General features: G+C 42.7%; 1 protein-coding gene across 3 annotated transcripts in view; it reads left to right on the top strand.

Moving 5' to 3' along the window:
• RBM33 (RNA binding motif protein 33) overlaps nt 1–17,692 on the top strand; it is a 112,898-nt gene that overhangs the window by 74,257 nt on the left and 20,949 nt on the right. For 2 of the 3 annotated variants that reach the window (XM_073238147.1, XM_073238145.1), the window contains exon 14: nt 1,082–1,714. In XM_073238147.1, coding sequence (XP_073094248.1) covers nt 1,082–1,714 — 633 coding nt within the window. The remainder of the gene's footprint in view (nt 1–1,081; nt 1,715–17,692) is intronic. The other variant, XM_073238146.1, reaches the window with a different exon arrangement.

The raw sequence follows: 17,692 nt of genomic DNA, 5'->3' as shown, positions 1-17,692 counted from the left end.
CGCAGGCGGCTGTGACCCATGTCTTACTTTTTCTGTCTTCACCTTGGTGGCCCTTCTTGCTCTCTACGCCTACCCGTGTTAGCCCTCATCTACCTTCAGATTCACCCTAGACTTTGAAATTGAATAACCATGTTGGTCACAGTTGCTTTAAAGTGGCTGAAGCCCTGGTGCAGCCCTGCGTCTGTGCCTATGGGTCAGGCGCATGGGCTCGGGTGGTGCCAGTGACTCTGCAGCTGTGCTGGGGTGTCAATTCCTGATTCTTGAGGTTTGTTTGTTAATAGCTGAATTCTAGATAGATTAAATTCTATTACGTTCTTTTGTAAAGGCTCTGTGAATGAGGATATCTGAAATTTTTTGAAGAAAATTACAATTTTTAGTGAATTGCTTAACTTAAACTTTCCTCACTGAGTACTTTTTATGAAAGTTACTGGACTTTTTCAAAAATTTTTTTTTGATAGACTTGCAGAATAGTTTGGGATTGGCATATTAAGGGTATTCTTCCTCATATACCATTAATATTTCACTGCAATTGCCAGCATTTTGATTCTGAGGAGAGTACATGAGTTCAAGGTCAGAGAGATTGACTTGTGCCGTTCATTATAACCAATTATTCTGTGACAAATGAGTTTGAGATCGGGCTGAAAATTCTGTACGAAAAATCAATAGTTCTAATCAGGCCCTTTCAGGTCATTTACACCCCACCTTTTGTTGGTTTGTCAGAAAAGAGCCAGATAAAAGCTGTGTGACAGCATGGCTTCTCTACTGTGGCCAGTCCCATTCGAAACATGTTTTTATATCCTAGATGAATAGTTAATTGGTTTCAAACTCGTAAATGAGTGGAATTTGCATTATTTCATTTTTCATATTCTAATAAGATTTTCCAAATTAGCTTTAGCTGTGTAATTTTTCCCCCCTCCAGAGGATGAGGTTACACTTTAAGTCTATAAGCAGATTTTGAATGGCTTCATTCAAGGTCTGAATTAAAGGGTTTTGGAAAGTGCATTTTCTCAGTCTGTAGAAATAGCCCGGGATGGTCGCCTTGCCTCACGCCCAAAGTAGCCGTGCCTGTTTTCTGTTCCAGTTTCCTGATGAAGATGAGGAAACGAGGTTGTATCGCCTGAAGATAGAAGAACAGAAGCGCCTCAGAGAAGAAATCCTGAAGCAGAAGGAGCTCCGGCGGCAGCAGCAGGCTGGTGCTCGAAAGAAGGAGCTGCTGGAGAGGCTGGCTCAGCAGCAGCTCTGTGCCCCCACAGTGCCGGCTGAGCAGGAAGAGCTGGCGGCGCCCCTGGCACCCACCAATGGTAATCCACTGTTACCCTTCCCAGGAGCACAGATCAGACAGAATGTGAAAAACAGACTTCTTGTGAAGAACCAGGATGTCACTGTTTCAGCCCTTCAGCCCAAAACGTCCAATTTTGTGCCGTCTGGTGCTAACATGCAGTATCAAGGACAACAGATGAAACCACTGAAACACTTGAGACAGGCCAGACCCGTACCTCACAGTCCTGCTCAGCACAAAGTCCTGCAGGTAAAGCCTGCAGATGGAGAGGGGCTGCCACCCTCTGCGCTGACCACTCGAGTGGCGTCCCTCCAAGGCCGGCCCCCGGATGCCAAGCCCGGCACGAAAAGGACTGTCATGCACCGGGCAAACAGTGGTGGTGGAGACGTGCCACACGTCAGCTCCAAGGTCAGGGTGATTAAGTTGTCAGGCGGGGTAAGTTGACGAGGTTACCAGTGCCTCTTGGAATTTGTGCTTTAATTTACTTAGAATGTTCTAATTCCCAGAGAAGGGTTTTGAAGTAAACGCTGTTCCTGTTACAACCATGTAGACTAGCCTCCACCTGCTGGAAGTTGGTATAAGAATTGTGTAAATGCTGCTTTCCCTGGGGACCCTGCTGTTTCACTTGTCTTTGCTACGTCTTCATGAAAGACCAGTGACTGTCCTGAAAACAGGTGCTGCTTATTTTAGTTCCTTTTTGTAGGTGATTTGCTATAGAACTGCCATCAAGTTTGTTTTGGAAATAAAATTTCCTTTATCACACACAGCTAATTTGCTGTGTATAGCTTCAGACTCAGTGAGCAACTGTGGCGGGGCAGGGAGCAGAGTGTATTGTGTGTTGTTCCAAAGACTTTCCTGGCTTCTGTTTTCAAAGCTAATACACCCCCTTTGGGAAGAAAAAGGGTTATCATCAGCAGCATTCTGAGGTGGATCCTGTGTGCCTGGGCCATGTGCTTCGGAGGCGGAGCACACCCGTCTCCTTTGTTACTTGAACAGGGCCCAGGCTCAGCCTTCTCTCCGGTAGCGGTAGCGCAGTAATGGCAGTTGTCCATCGCGGCTCGGCCAGGTCAGCACTCACACAACGCCGCTGTGGGTGGACTCCCGCCGACAGAGCCCCTGTCGGCAGGTGGCCTGCGGGGGACTTGCTTCCCCATTCTGCCTGTGGTCTCGTGGACGGCTGCCCTCACCCCTGCTTTGCCGGCACGGAGCTCTGCCGCAGGTGCTGTGGGGTCTGGGGGACGCCGTGTTCTGTGACAGTGCTCCCTGTGGTGTGCAGTTTGTATTATAAAAAGGGAAGAAGTGTTGAGACACAGGCTTTTAGAGCAAACTGGCTAGTGATGATTACTTTAAACACCACAAAATATTTACAATGAAGAAAAAAAATCGCCTTGAAGTCTCAGTCCCTGCCAGGAAAGCAGGACACATAGGAATGGGAAGGAGCATATCTGGCTCGGTGGCCTCTGCTGTCCTGGATTAAGACAACTCATTGGTGGGTGTTTAATATGTTCAGTTGTATTTATTTATTTTATTTCTAGGTTTATAGACTTAAAATGTGCAGTTTTTCATATGCTATAAAAAAATCTCTCATAGAATTATATGAATTGGAAATTCATACTCAACAGGATCCATAATTTTGTTTTATTTGAGTCTTTTTTTCTCACCATCATTCCTTGTGATTCAATATGTTGATAAGCAGGTGGCCTGTATTACATCAGATTATTTTAATACTGTATGAATTTGTTATCATTACATGAGAACCCAAGTGTCTTTTAACAATTTCCATAGTGTCTGTGGCCTTTTGCTTTGGACGTTGTTCTAAGCATACTTTGTCAGTGTCTCATTTTTTTAAGTGAGTTACAAACAGAAGAGGGGCCATGGAGCAATGGTTGGGAATAGGTCTCCTGTGGCCTATGGCCACCATTTCGCTGCTATGTGGGGATGTGGGGGCCACAGCTCTGCTGTCCAAGAACAGCTTTCAAACTAATGAACACCTCTCCTTTAACAGAAAGATTTATCTATTTAAATATTTGCTTTTTCTCCAGTGGAAAAGATATATTTTCTATATCAGACTGTATTCCCAAATCATGCTGTATAATTTTACAGAACGCAGAAAAACAAGAGGACTTTTACATGAAAATAGTTAACTGCCCAACTTTAGAATAACTTGTTAGCTGTCTTTTTTTTTTAATTAAGATATTATTTATACTCTTATGAAGGTTTCACATGAAAAAACAATATGGTTACTACATTTACTGATATTATCAAGTCCCCACCAATACCCCAATGCAGTCACTGTCCATCAGTGTAGTAAGGTGCCACAGAGTCCCTATTTGTCTTCTCTGAGCTACACTGTCTTCCCTGTGACCCCCACACCATGTGTACTAAACATAATACCCCTCAATCCCCTTCTCCCTCCCTCCTCCCCACCCGCCCTTCCACACCCCTCCCCTTTGGTAACGACTAGTTCCTTCTTGGAGTCTCTGAGTCTGCTCCTATTTTGTTCCTTCAGTTTTGCTTCGTTGTTATACTCCACAAATGAGGGAAATTATGTGACACTTGTCTTTCTCCACCTGGCTTATTTCACTGAGCATAATGTCCTCCAGCTCCATCCATGTTGTTGCAAATGGTAGGATTTGCTTTCTTTCTTATGGCTGAATAGTATTCCATTGTGTATGTACCACATCTTCTTTATCCATTCATCTACTGATGGACACTTGGGTTGCTTCCATTTCTTGGCTGTTGTAAATAGTGCTGCGATAAACATAGGGGTGCGTATGTCTTTTTGAGTCTGAGAAGTTGTATTCTTTGCGTAAATTCCAAGGAGTGGGATTCCTGGGTCAAATGGTATTTCTATTTTCAGTTTTTTGAGGAACCTTCATATTCCACAATGGTTGAACTAGCTTACATTCCCACCAGCAGTGTAGGAGGGTTCGCCTTTCTCCGCATACTCGCCAGCATTTGTTGTTCTTAGTCTTTTTGATGCTGGCCATCCTTACTGGTGTGAGGTGATAATCTCATTGTGGTTTTAATTTGCATTTCCCTGATGATTAGTGATGTGGAGCATCTTTTCATATGTCTGTTGGCCATCTGAATTTCTTCTTTGGAGAATTATCTGTTCATACCCTCTGCTCTGCCCATTTGTTAATCGGGTTATTTGCTTTTTGGGTGTTGAGGTGTGTGAGCTCTTTATATATTTTGGATGTTAACGCCTTGTCAGATATGTCATTTACAAATATATTCTCCCATACTGTAGGGTGCCTTTTTGTTCTGCTGATGGTGTCCTTTGCCATACAGAAACTTTTTAGTTTGATGTAGTCCCATATGTTCATTTTTGCTTTTGTCAGGAGATTTTTGCCTATGTTGTCTTCTAAGAGTTTTATGGTTTCATGACTTACATTCAGGTCTTTGATCCATTTCGAGTTTACTTTTGTGTATGGGGTTAGACAATAATCCAGTTTCATTCTCTTACATGTAGCTGTCCAGTTTTGCCAACACCAGCTGTTGAAGAGGCTGTCATTTCCCCATTGGTGTTAGAGTGGTGCTGGCCTTATAGAATTAGTTTGGAAGTATGCCCTCTTCTACTCTTTGGAAAACTTTAAGGAGGATGGATATTAGGTCTTCACTAAATGTTTGATTAAATTCAGTGGTGAAGCCATCTTTTCCAGGAGTTTTGTTCTTAGGTAGTTTTTTGATTACCAATTCAATTTTGTTGCTGGTAATTGGTCTGTTCAGATTTCCTGTTTCTTTCTGGGTCAGCCTTGGAAGGTTGTATTTTTCTAGAAAGTTGTCCATTTCTCCTAGGTTATCAGTTTGTTAGCATATAATTTTTCATAGTATTCTCTCATAATTCTTTGTATTTCTGTGGTGTCTGTAGTGATTTTTCCTTTCTCGTTTCTGATTCTGTTTATGTGTGTAGACTCTCTTTTTTTTCTTGATACGGCTGACTAGGGGTTTATCTATTTTGTTTATTTTCTTGAAGAACAAGCTCTTGTTCTCATTGATTCTTTCTATTGTTTTATTCTTCTCAATTTTATTTATTTCTGCTCTAATCTTTATTATGTCCCTCCTTCTACTGACTTTTTATGCCTCATTTTTTCTTCTTTTTCTTGTTTCATTAATTGTGAGTTTAGACTGCTCATATGGGATTGTTCTTCTTCCCTGAGGTAGGTCTGTATTGCAGTATACTTTCTTCCTAGCACTTCACTGTGTCCCACAGATTTTTGCGGTGTTGAATTATTGTTGTCATTTGTCTCCATGTATTGCTTGATCTCTGTTTTTATTTGATCATTGATTCATTGGTTATTTAGGAGCATGTTGTGAAGCCTCCATGTGTTTGTGGGGTTTTTATTTTCTTTGCGTAATTTATTTCTTGTTTCATACCTTTGTGGTCTGAGAAACTGGTTGGTACAATTTCAATCTTTTTTAATTTACGGAGGCTCTTTTTGTGGCCTAGTATGTCATCTATTCTTGAAAGTGTTCCATGTGCACTTGAGAAGAATGTGATTTCTGTTGGTTTGGTGTGTCGAGTTCTGTAGATGTCTGTTAGGTCCATCTGTTCTATTGTGTTGTTCAGTGCCTCTGTCTCCTTACTTATCTTCTGTCTGGTTGATCTGTCCTTCAGAGTGAGTGGAGTGTTGAAGTCTCCTAGGATGAATGCATCACATTCTATTTTCCCTTTTAATTCTGTTAGTATTTGTTTCGTATATGTAGGTGCTCCCATGTTGGGCACATAGATATTTATAATGGTTATATCTTCTTGTTGGATTGACCCTTTAATCATTATGTAATGTCCTTTGTCTCTTGTGACTTTCTGTGTTTTGAAGTCTATTTTGTCTGATACAAGTACTGCAACTCCTGCTTTTTTCTCCCTATTAGTTACATGAAACATCTTTTTCCATCCCTTCACTTTTAGTCTGTGTATGTCTTTGGATTTAAAGTGAGTCTCTTGTAGGCCGCATATAGATGGTTCTTGTTTTTATCCGTTCAGTGACTCTGTGTCTTTTGGTTGATGCATTCAGTCCATTTACATTTAGGGTGATTATCGATAGATATGTACTTATTGGAATTGCAGGCTTTAGATTCGTGGTACTCTTTGTCTATCCCTTGATTGACTTTGGGGATAGTTGATTTAATTTTGCATTTGCTTGGTAATTAACTGTTCTACTTTCTTTACTGTGGTTTTATTACCTATGGTGACAGCTATTAAACCTTAGGAACACTTCCATCTGTAAGAGTCCCTCCAAAATACACTGTAGAGACAGTTCGTGGGAGGTAAATTCTCTCAGCTTTTGCTTATCTGGAAATTGTTTAATCCCTCCTTCAAATTTAAATGATAATCTTGCCATATAGAGTATTCTTGGTTCGAGACCCTTCTGCTTCATTGCATAAAATACATCATGCCACTCCCTACTGGCCTGTAAGGTTTCTGCCAAGAAACCTGATGATAGCCTGATGGACTTTCCTTTGTATGTGATCTTATTTCTGTCTCTGACTGCTTTTAATAGTCTGTCCTTATTCTTGATCTTTGCCACTTTAATTACTGTATGTCTTGGTGTTGTCTTCCTTGGGTCTCTTGTGTTGGGAGATCTGTGCACCTTTATGGCCTGAGAGACTATGTCCTTCCCCAGATTGGGGAAGTTTTCAGCAATTACCTCCTCAAAGACACTTTCTAACCCTTTTTCTCTCTCTCCTTCTTCTGGTACCCCTGTAAGGTGAATATTGTTCCATTTGGATTGGTCACACAATTCTCTCAATATTCTTTCATTATTAGAGATCCTTTTTTCTCTCTGTGCCTCAGCTTCTTTGTATTCCTTTTCTCTAATTTCTATTTTGTTTATCGTCTCCTCCACCGTATCTAATTTGCTTTTAATACCCTCCATTGTGCCTTACAACGATTGGATCTCTGACCAGAATTCATTCCTGAGATCTTGAATATTTTTCTGTACCTCCATGAGCATGTTAATGATTTTTATTTTGAAATCCCTTTCAGGAAGATTCATGAGGTCAATTTAATTGGAATCTTTCTTAGGTGTTGTATTCATAATTTTACTTTGAACCAGGTTTGTTTGGCATTACATATTTGTATATGGCGCCCTCTAGTGCCCAGAAGCTCTTCTCTCTGGATCTGCTCAGCCCCTGAAGCAATGCCGGGGGTCGCAGGGGAGCGGTATTGGTGCCTGGGGGGAGGAAAGAGCTGTTTCGTGCTCCCAGGCTGCTATGCCTGTCTCCACTGCCTGAACCAGTGGGCCGAGCACAGAGGTATAAGCCTCTATGCTTTGTGTTTTAGTTGCTATAGACGGGGCTTCCCTCTGGCTGGCCTAATGCCAAGGTAGGGTTTGCTGGTTTGTGAGCCAGCTGGAGCTGGTCATGAGAAAGGTTGCAGTAGGCTGCGTATCACAGAGGGTGTCCTTTGAGCTATGTAGCCAGCCAGGGAGCTGGAGCGCCTGAAAATCGAGAAAGATCCCAACCTGCTGGGCAGAGTGCACCTGGACAATTTTGTCTACCTGTCGTTTCTCCTGAGCACAAAGCTCTGTGCAATCCTTGCCCCTTTTTAGCAGCCCTCTTGCTGTTAGGAATTCTCTCAGACTGCCTGCCTTTCTTTTGTCCCAGAGCAGCCGGATATGGATCCCTGCTTTCCATAAGTGGCTGGAATCTCAGTCTCTCCAGTAATTCTGCCTGTCTTAGCTTTCCAACCCCCTTATCATGAGAGTACCATGGAAGCACCATGAAATGTAGGTTTGTGCTCCCAGAGCAGATCTCCAGAGTTAGATTTTCAGCAGTCCTGGGCCTTCACTCCCTCCCTGCTCTGTTTTTCTTCCTTCTGCTGGTGAGCTGGGGTGGGGGAAGGGCTTGGGTGCTGCTGGGCCATGGCTTTGGTACATTACCCTGTTCCGTGAGGTTTATTTTTTTTCTCCAGGTATATGCAGTTTGGTGCAGCCCTCTTTCCTGTTGCTCTTTCAGGATTAGTCGTATTAATTTTATTTTCGTATTATATGCAGTTTTAGGAGGAAGCCTATGTCTCCCCTCTCAGGCCCCACCATCTTTTCTGTCTTTTTAATTCTTAAGTATTAAGTTAACTAACCTATGTGTTCTGTGTTTGAGGATTTATTCCAAGAATTCAATAGCATGTTGGCAACATTTGACTTAGAGTATAAATGTTTCTTGTTCGCATCTCTCCGAACTAGAACAAATGGTATTTCCCTAAGGGCATTGGCCTTTTTGTTTTTTGGTGTGTAGAGAACATTCATAATTGTGCTTATTTCAGGTAGTGTACACAGGAAACAGTTCTGTTAAGTGCTAACATTTCTTTTGACTTTGATTTCTATCCCTGCTTGCTGGTCCTTCTCGCCATCCATCCGCTGTGGCATCAGTGCCCAGGGCTGTGCTATGCTGTGAGCCGGACCAGCATCCCGGAAAGGGTCTGACAGGAGTTCAACATTTGAGGAGATACACTTGTACATTGTACGTATGCAGAATATTATTATGCATTTCAGGTTTATAATTAATTGTTGAGTAAAAGCATTTCAGTGTCAGTTTTATGTTCTTCTTATGTTTTGCTATAACCTGTGGACTTATCTTTGCATTCTTTTAGTACAAACATACAATATATATTATAGTATTAAGGTTCCCTAAGGAGGTTTACTCTGGAGAGAGTCAGTTTTATTCCCTTCACTTTTTTCTAAACTGACTTGCCTGAAGTACTCTGTATCTGGTGGTCTCCTCCTGGCCGTCTCCAGACGGGCACACAGGGCTGTCCTCCGGAGTGTGCCTGCCAACAGCCGCGGTTCTGACAGGTGTCCACAGGCTTGCCACGAGGGCAGTGCTCTTGCATCCTTACTCTTTCATACAGATTGGAAATACCTCACAGCTTGGTTGGATTTCTGTAGGTGCATGGTCTACCTGTGAGGTGATCGTGAATTAGTACAGAGTTCTCGTGTGTCATTTTCCAGATTTCAGTATTTGTGATCAAGTAATTTATGTCTGGATTTTATTGACTTGGGTGTTTGAGAGGCGGAAGAACCTGAGTCTGGGCGCACTGGAGGTGTAAGTCCATCCTCACTGATCATGTCATCTTCAGAGGGACCTTAGTTCTTGTTCCCTCTAATCATCAGGGGAGAATTTTTCATCCTTTTATATTGTTCCTCTCTGTTACAGCTAATGCTTTATGGACATAGGATGCTTTTTCAAAACGAATTTAACAAAAATCTTTTCTCTCTGCTGGTTCTCACGGCCGTGGTGCCCAGGGTTGCGGTCTGTCTCACAAGCTCACAGAGTGCTGCTTCACTTTCTTCAAGGGCTTTCTTTTGGCATCATGTTTTTGTTGGCCATTCTGAAATTCCTTTTTATGGATTATAGAGATTCAAGCTCTCCCTTACCAGGACAGAGAGTTTACATTTGTGCACAATGGTGTGAAATGGTCAAAACAATGTGGCTTTGGAGGAGGAAGACCTGTGTTTGGGTGACCGTCTGTTCTGTGTTGTCTTTGGGACCCTGAACGGTTGTTTCATTGCTGTGAACCTCGATCTGCAGTCTGTAAATGGGGTTATCAGTGTTGCTGTGAGGAGCAATAGGGTCTTTGTAATGTCTAGTGTTCTTTTTAGAATGCTCCTAAGGCCCCTTTTAGAAATAACTTCTGTGATTTTATGCTGTATGATAGCAGTAGCTGCTGTCATGTGTTGAGCAAGCATTCCCAGCCTTCTTACGAGGAAGATGCTCCTGTGCCATTTTCCAGGTGAGTGAATTGAATCTCAGGGTAGCTCAGAGCCACCCAGCTGCTAACTGGTAGTGCTAGGCTTCTGAATCCTGCGCTCTTTACCATTATATATAGTAAGTTACTTTTGCTGCTGCTTTTTTCCATAGTGATACCTATTTCTTGGTTAGGGATAGTATTTACCATTTGCAATGAGTATAAAGCAGTCCAAGCAGATTGAGAAAAGTTCTACCTGTGGGCTTCTAGAATAAGGATGATTAGGTTCCATTCTGCTTGCCCGCCCAAGCTGGTGGTGACTGGCCAGAGAGGGTGTTGAGAGGATCTAGAGGGCATGAGAAAGTGCAGTGATTGGGGAGTAGCCCTGACCGACTTACAGGACCAGGGGGGGGGCTGGATTTCCATCATTCCCATTCTAGAACCTGTGTGGAATGGCCTGGAACATCCCAGTAACCACATGACCACTAGTCCAGTAAGCAAAGGATGGTGCACCCTGGCTGAGTGTAGCTGTAACGTGCTGTGTGCTGTAAATGTGTCTTTGAGCCTTTCTGTGTAAATCAAATGAGGCCACATTTCATATTTAAAACATGGAGGTGAAAATAATAGGGGAATTTGAAATTTAAAGAGACCTTTGTTATGAGGCTAATCAGTATGTGGATTTTAGTTCTTTCCCACTCATTTTATTATCTGGATTTGTTAGGTAAGATTACAAAAGGAGCAAATTAATGCTGCTTATGAAGAGTTAGATACTGGTGAGTATTTCTTATAGAATCTCATGTGTCTCCCCGCTGCTTATTTATAGAAGTAATCTACTTAAAGAATTTCACTTGGTGGAATGTTCTTTTTATTACTTAGAATATGGCAGTATTCTCCATTTGCTCATTTCTCAGAAAGATACTTTTAAGTGTTTAGTTTTCAGAAACCAGGAGAGCACCTTTGTTAAATCATAATTTTGTATAAAACCAGTACACAGTCCAGTAAAACTATTCAAGTAATAACAGAGCAAATATAAAAATAGAAAATGTTTATTAGTGTAAATTTGCTGTTGCCATCCTTTGTGGTTAAACACCACAGAAAGGAATTAGAACAAGCTCGTGCCACGGGAAATCCCTTTATTAAGGAATTTAATTAAGCCTGCAGCTCTTTCTTCCGGTTTAGGGGAGACAGGGAATCTTTGAAGTTTATATCTCGGTTTCAGTGCTTGTCTGTGTAACCTTGGTTACCTGGCCCAAGTGAACTCTTGTCTCCTCCTCAGGAAAATGAGGCCAGCTTTCTCCTGGGTGGTTGTGAGGATTGACTGTCCATGGTGTGTGCGAGGTGCGGGGCATGGTGCCTGAGCATGTGGATGTAGCTCAGTACATATTACTGCCTTTTCCTTTTAGTTTAAGGAAGAAAAAGTGGCTTATGTAGTAGTGGCAGTTTGTAGTGTTCTTTAAGAAAATGAAAGCAGATTCTGAATGTAGCTGCTTTATTCTAATCAAACTAATGACATTTTTAAGAATTTGGCAGCAAATTAAGTAAACAGCCCTTTGTTCTGCAGGCCACACAGAGAGGTGGGAGAGGCACAGAATGCCTCAGCAGGAAAGCCAGCTGTCCGGACCGTGATAGTCTTGTATTTTATTTTTAAAAGGCTGTCAAATGCTGCGTGCAAAAGGTCCCAATTTTTTTGTGTGAGCTCGCTTTTGGGAGTTGGGCTGTATTTGTAGATTTCTTCCCTTCCTACCCAGGTACTCAAAAGTTATTATCAGATTTTCTCTAGAGAGGTGGTAGATGAGGGGATATGTACATACTTCATCTTTTCTGTGGGGTGGAGGATATTTTAGGCTGATAGAATCTCAGTTTGAGAGAAGTGGCAGAAACGGTAGAGGAGCCCCTGTACACCCCCATCAGACACACTAGGTGTTGGCATTTTGCAGTGGTTGATTGTCAGTGGTCTCTTTTTGGCCTTTTACACACATAGTCACGCAAACACGTTTTTCCCCAAACCACTTAAGGTAGATTGGAGACATTGTGCAGCCGTGGAAAGCTATACTCTCTTATATAAAACCACAATTGTACATTGTCAAAGATCAGAAAATTTCACATTGATACAGTACTACTCCAGTTCACAGTATGCCGTCAGATTTTATCAGTTGTCCCAATAATGTCCTTGATGGCTATTTCCCCCTGAGTTTGGGGTCCAGTCCAGGATCATGTGTTCCATGCATAGTCTCCTTTACTCTGGAACAGCTTCTTAGCCTTTCTTTGTGTCAGCCTTGGCACTTTAAAAAAACCAAAGGCTGATTATCTGTCAAATGTCCGTTCATTTGGGTTTGTCTTGCATTTTTTTCGTGATACGTTTCAGAGCACCATGGCAAGGCACTTGGCAAGGAAACTGTCCTCAGTGCCTGGCGGACACACGCACACACACACTTCTCAGTGTGCACACTCACACAGTCCTCAGTGCCTCCTGGTGGGGACTCACACACACACACAGCTGGATTGTCAATTATTGGCAGTTTTGATCACTTGAGGAAGATGTGTTTGCCAAACCTCTCTGTGGTAGATTATATGGTCGTACCCTTTGTAATTGATAAGTAATTTATGGGAAGATGCTGTGAAACTATGTCAATACCCCATTTCAGATCGTCACTGTTTTTAGCAGGCACTGATAGTTTCCTAATGGCAGCACGCCTGTACTTTATTAGTTGTTTGCTGCTACTATGTAGCTTCCTCTTCTCCCTTGCTTATTTGTTTGTTCATTTATTTGCAGCAGTATGGGCCTGTGAATTCTTATTCTAGCCAGTGAGCTGTTAGCATTATTTGTTTTGATGTTTGGGCTCTCCCAGACTGACCGGTGAGAGTGAGCCCTCCCCGCTGCCCTGTCGTCCTCCTTCCTTCAGTGAGCACATCTTTCCTTTTGGTGCCAGACGTTCAGGCTCATCTTGGAGTTCCTCTGCTCAGTTCCGTCCTCAGTCCTCTCTGCCTGGTGGTGGAGAGCTGGGTGCCGGGTGTGCTCACTGGTGTCATTGCTTCAGGCACTTGGAGTACGTCGCCAGCCCTTCTGCAGGGAGTTCCAGAGACAGAAAAACGAATCAGAAAGAGTTTGCCTAAATCAGAAAAGAGTCTGCCAAATTCTGTTGTGTATTACCTTTCCTGAAATAGGTTATTGACATGCAAAAAAAGTACTTTTTGCTGCATTGAGTTCATTTTATGAATTATCATTGAGAATTCCAAGAAAATCAAACATCAGTTTAAATTTTTAAAGTGAGTGTCTTTGTGGACCAGGTGGCTAGCCAAGGCATATTCCTTCACAGTAACTGAGGAGCACAACTACTAACAGGTAGGGAGGGGTGGCGAAGCGGGGCATCGAGGGTGGAGGTGGAATTGGCATATTCAGGCATTTGAATTTGCGTTCTGGAGTTGGTTTGTTGTGCATTCCAGCAAGGCTTGTGGACAGCCACAGCTGGCAGGCAGTGTAACTTCCTCAGGTCTCATGGATCGAGAGAGTCACACGCACTTGACTTTGGGCTAAGAGGCTCTGTCCATTGGCCACTGCTTCAGCTGCTAAGAAAGTAGCAACTCCTCAACAAAAGCAGGCTCTGTGTGCACTCCTGGCTTGTCAGAATCACAGGTAAAGAGCAGTCAGGGACAAAGCGCTGTGAGCCGTGTGACAGGGAGGCCTTGAAGAGTGTCTCTGAATGAAGAGGAGGAGATGACTGGGTGGAAGAGGTAAGTGCAGGGTGGGGAGTGCGTGCGGAGGTCCCTTGGCAGGGGAGTCACGGCCAGTTTCCTAACAGCGGGTGAGTCTGGGTATGGGGGTTCATCGGTCGCTTCGGAGCCCTGGGAGCCACTGGGAAGTTTCAGCAGAGGTATGTGGGGATAGAATTTGAACTTTGCTTTTTTAAGAGTACATTTTTTAAACGGCATTATTGGTAGATTTTTCCTGAGGTTCTAACTTAGCTGTTGATACCCAGAAAGACATAAGGGACAACTCCTGAGCACTGAATTTAGAGACAGAAGTGTTCACCATCTTGGAGTCATCTACTGCCCTCTGGAGATGTGGGTCTGAGGGGAGTCCCAGCTCCTGTGCAGGAAGGCACCCTCACTGCCTCCTGGTGTCCACACGGCCCCGTTGGTTCATGCCTGCGGTCCGCTTGCTGCTGGGGGCCTACACCACTTTCTGCACACACAGCTGCCCACGCTGCCATGGTGTGCGGCACCTGCACGCCCACTGCCTGCCCCACTGCAGGGGGCACCCGTTTGCAGAGCTCTGTCTCCTCATCACTGCTGCTGACTGAGGCTGGGTTTGCTCTTCTGGTTGTTTTATGTCTTCAGGATTTAGGACAATTTCAAGTGCATTGTATTTAGGAAACATTTGTTGAGATAATTGAGAAATAAATAGCTCTTCTCTTTAAAAATACACTGTTTATAGTTTTTTTACTGAGCTGTCAAAAGAGATGGGTTTTTTTCTGAATACATCTGATTATAAAAATAATAGCTGTTTATTTTAGACATGTGGATGACACCTGTAAGCAAAATTCGGCTGACAACATTATCCTTGTTATGAATTCTTCCAGCCATCTTTTCATGCTAAAATTTATGGTCCCGCCTGGCATGGTTTCTGGCAGAAGCCAGCTTTGTGCCTTACTCTCAAGCAGTGCCCAAGAGCTCAGCCCTCTCTAGAGGGCCAGGGAGAAATGAGTCAGGTGGAAGTAAGCTGGAAATGAGGTAGTAAAGGACAGAATTGCTGTGATTGAGTGAAGAGTTTGGGAGGACCAGCTGGTCAGGAAACGCAGTGTAAGAGAAACTGCTTTGACCCAGTGGAGGAGACAGGAGATGTGCACCTTGGAATGGGGTGTGGGGGGGTGGGGAGTGTTGGTCCCACCTTCGGATCCCCTGCAGTCCTGACACCCAGGTGGTTCATTGCATTTGGGCCTTGTTTGTTGCATAAAGGTACTAATGAGCAGTAAAATGGCCAAAAGACAAATAGAGGAGAGGAAGAAAAATGGGTGGCGAATATGGATAAATTATTTGTTTGATAAGATGTATATTCTAGAATCTTCCTTTTGGAGGAGAAACTATTGTGTGTAAATACTTGTTTTTAAGAGCTTTGAAATGCCTTGTGATTATAATTGACAACTTCCAGAGAAATGACTTTAAAAAAGTTCTTCATCTTGTGTCCTCTAAATTGGGCGAAACAGACAATTGTTCATTGGAAGACAGAAATCAGTTTTAATGAATTAATTTCTGTACATTAATTGATAGGACTTTCAGTGGTATGATGTTGGGGAGTGAACTAAGTGGTTAAATCAGAAATAGTTCACCTGTAATTAGGAATGGGGGCTTGTTAAGCCACCCTCCCTGGCAGAAAGGGAGTCTGCTTTCTCTAGTTGGGTGACTTCCCTTCCTAACTTGGAACAGTTCTAAGACTAGGGGCCTCCTCAGCTCCTTGGGGGAGTCACCAGTGCTACAGAGTAGGTCCTTGGGAGCTGCTTATTCAGGGCAGGTTGGAAGCTTCTTTCCAGAGCCTGAGCCTCACCCCCGAAGTCGGGGGCTTTTGTTGGATGAGGCCAAGTTCACAGGACCCACTGCTTGACGAACTGCATGCAGCTGCCCTGGCAGGGCCGCTTTGGACGGGCCTCTCATTTTTAGACTGGAGATTAGTGCTGGAGCATTGGAGAGCCTTGGGGAGTCAGGTCCCCTCAGAGGCTCAGGGCTTTGGTTTGTTCCCCTAAAGACCAATTATTTTTGCTTTTTAAAGATTTCCCCAAACTATCTAACAATCTCAGAAAGGCAGAATGTTCAAGTAGAAAGTAGTAATTGCCCTGTCCAGCCATGCTGTAGAATCCGTGTGGGTGCCAGTCAGGTCCTTTTGTTTCAGGAAGCCCATGCACTTACGAGGCCTGGGCACTAGAACCATATGGATTTGGCTTCCGTTCAGCCTGTGTGGGCCCGTCACTGGAATTTTATAAGAAGCATTCCAAGTTGTTCACATGTTTTTTAATGCTTGCTATGTGTAGGGATGATTTATTGCAGAGAATAGATGAACATTGCTGATGGGAAATGTTCTCACCATAGGTCACACTGCAGAAGTTTAATTAGGGAATTGACCTAGGAACCTGGATGGGAATGTCAGTCTATTTATTTCCATTTACCTTTTCTCCTTAAAACAGGAGTCTTCAAAGAAAAATAGAGCCTTAAATGTGTCCATATTTAGAAACTGCGTGTAGCATACAAATCATTTACTGTCCAGCATCTGAGTGAGCTTTCTGAGGATCACAGGGCTAGGCCCAGCATTGTTGTCGTTAATAGAAACCTGTGCCGTGAGGTCTGTGGCCTGTAAGATCAGCAGCACCGCAGTGACGGTGAAGTGGGCCTTATCGAGAGGAGAATTCCTAAGAGGCTGCCCTGGGACCCTAAGCACTGTCCTTCTGTGTGTCCTGACAATGTTATCTGTCCTCTCAGTGCGGAGTATCAAATGTCTGTCATGAGTACAGAAATTAATTTAATGTCACCTGAAGACATGCAATTAATCTTTTAGAGGTTTTCATAATACCTTTACAGAAAGAGTTGCCAGTTTGGCGGATTTGGATTTTGGGGTTTAGAAGAAGATAAGGAAAATTAATTTTTCATCAGGGTTAATACAAGCTAGCAGGGCCACAAAGGCTGAGAAAAATGGTTGGGGAATTTGTCAAGTGTTGTCACTCTAGAATAATGCTGCTTAACGTCTGATAGGTGTAATCAAGAGTTGAGATTTCTATAGAGAGGGATTAATCAATTTGCTCACTAGTGAATGCAAGTCAGTGATACCACTTCTTCTTGGGGTTTAAGAATGAAAATAAGATTTGATCTGTCAAATTGCAAAAAGCCCCGACAGTATCACTAGGCATTTTTATCTACATTTAAACCATTTGTTATAAGTAAATTTGTCCTGCTAATGTTGATGGCTGTAAACCCCATTTTTTTATAGTGATCAAGCTGATATAAGTATTCCCTGAGCTTAAGGTAGTGCGTCTTACATTTAAGAAAAACTACTCTAGAAAGACATTTTTATAATATTCATTAGAAGATTATCATTTGTGAAAAACAACAAAATATTTCCAGTCTGGTGTAAGGTAGGCTAAACTTATTTTCTCCTCAACTATTTTAGAGGAAGTGAAAGCCTCTGAAAATTGTGTCTCAACACTGCTGTGTAAGGAATTTAAAAATGAACTGTGCCACCCTAGAGAAATTCACGTGGGAAGTGAACGTGCTTTTTTTGAATGGAATGTCCAAATAACTGGCTATTTCCTTACATTAAGATAACATGTTTCTGGTCCTATTTCCAAATTTACCTAACTATGTACTAACAATTTTAGGATGTCTTTCAGGACTGTTACTGTATGTGTACATTATAAAAGACTTCTAAATGGATGGATTCCATTTGGCTTGGTTCTCATTTACCTTTTGTCTGTGTGTGTGTGTTAAGTGTGAGCATAAAAATGTATTACTGGCCACAGCCTAGTAAGTAACTGATGTTAACTGGAATAACTGAATTTAAAATTTCTCCCACGATTGGCTTTTCATTGTGCTAATTTGAAAGAGAATAATTGTTCTCCCAGTTGAAAAAAAAAACTTTCAGTTTTTCTTACAAAATAACTTGTTACTTATATTTAAGTCTAGTCCTCAGCTTTGTTTTCAGAAAAATGCAAAAGTGCAGCATTAGAGTAACCCTTCATTTAATT

The sequence above is a fragment of the Manis javanica genome, chromosome 6 (assembly GCF_040802235.1).
Source record: "Manis javanica isolate MJ-LG chromosome 6, MJ_LKY, whole genome shotgun sequence".
In the NCBI taxonomy this organism is placed as follows: domain Eukaryota; kingdom Metazoa; phylum Chordata; class Mammalia; order Pholidota; family Manidae; genus Manis; species Manis javanica.
Note: the sequence above shows the minus strand (reverse complement) of the source record. Positions and strands in the feature narration are given on the sequence as shown.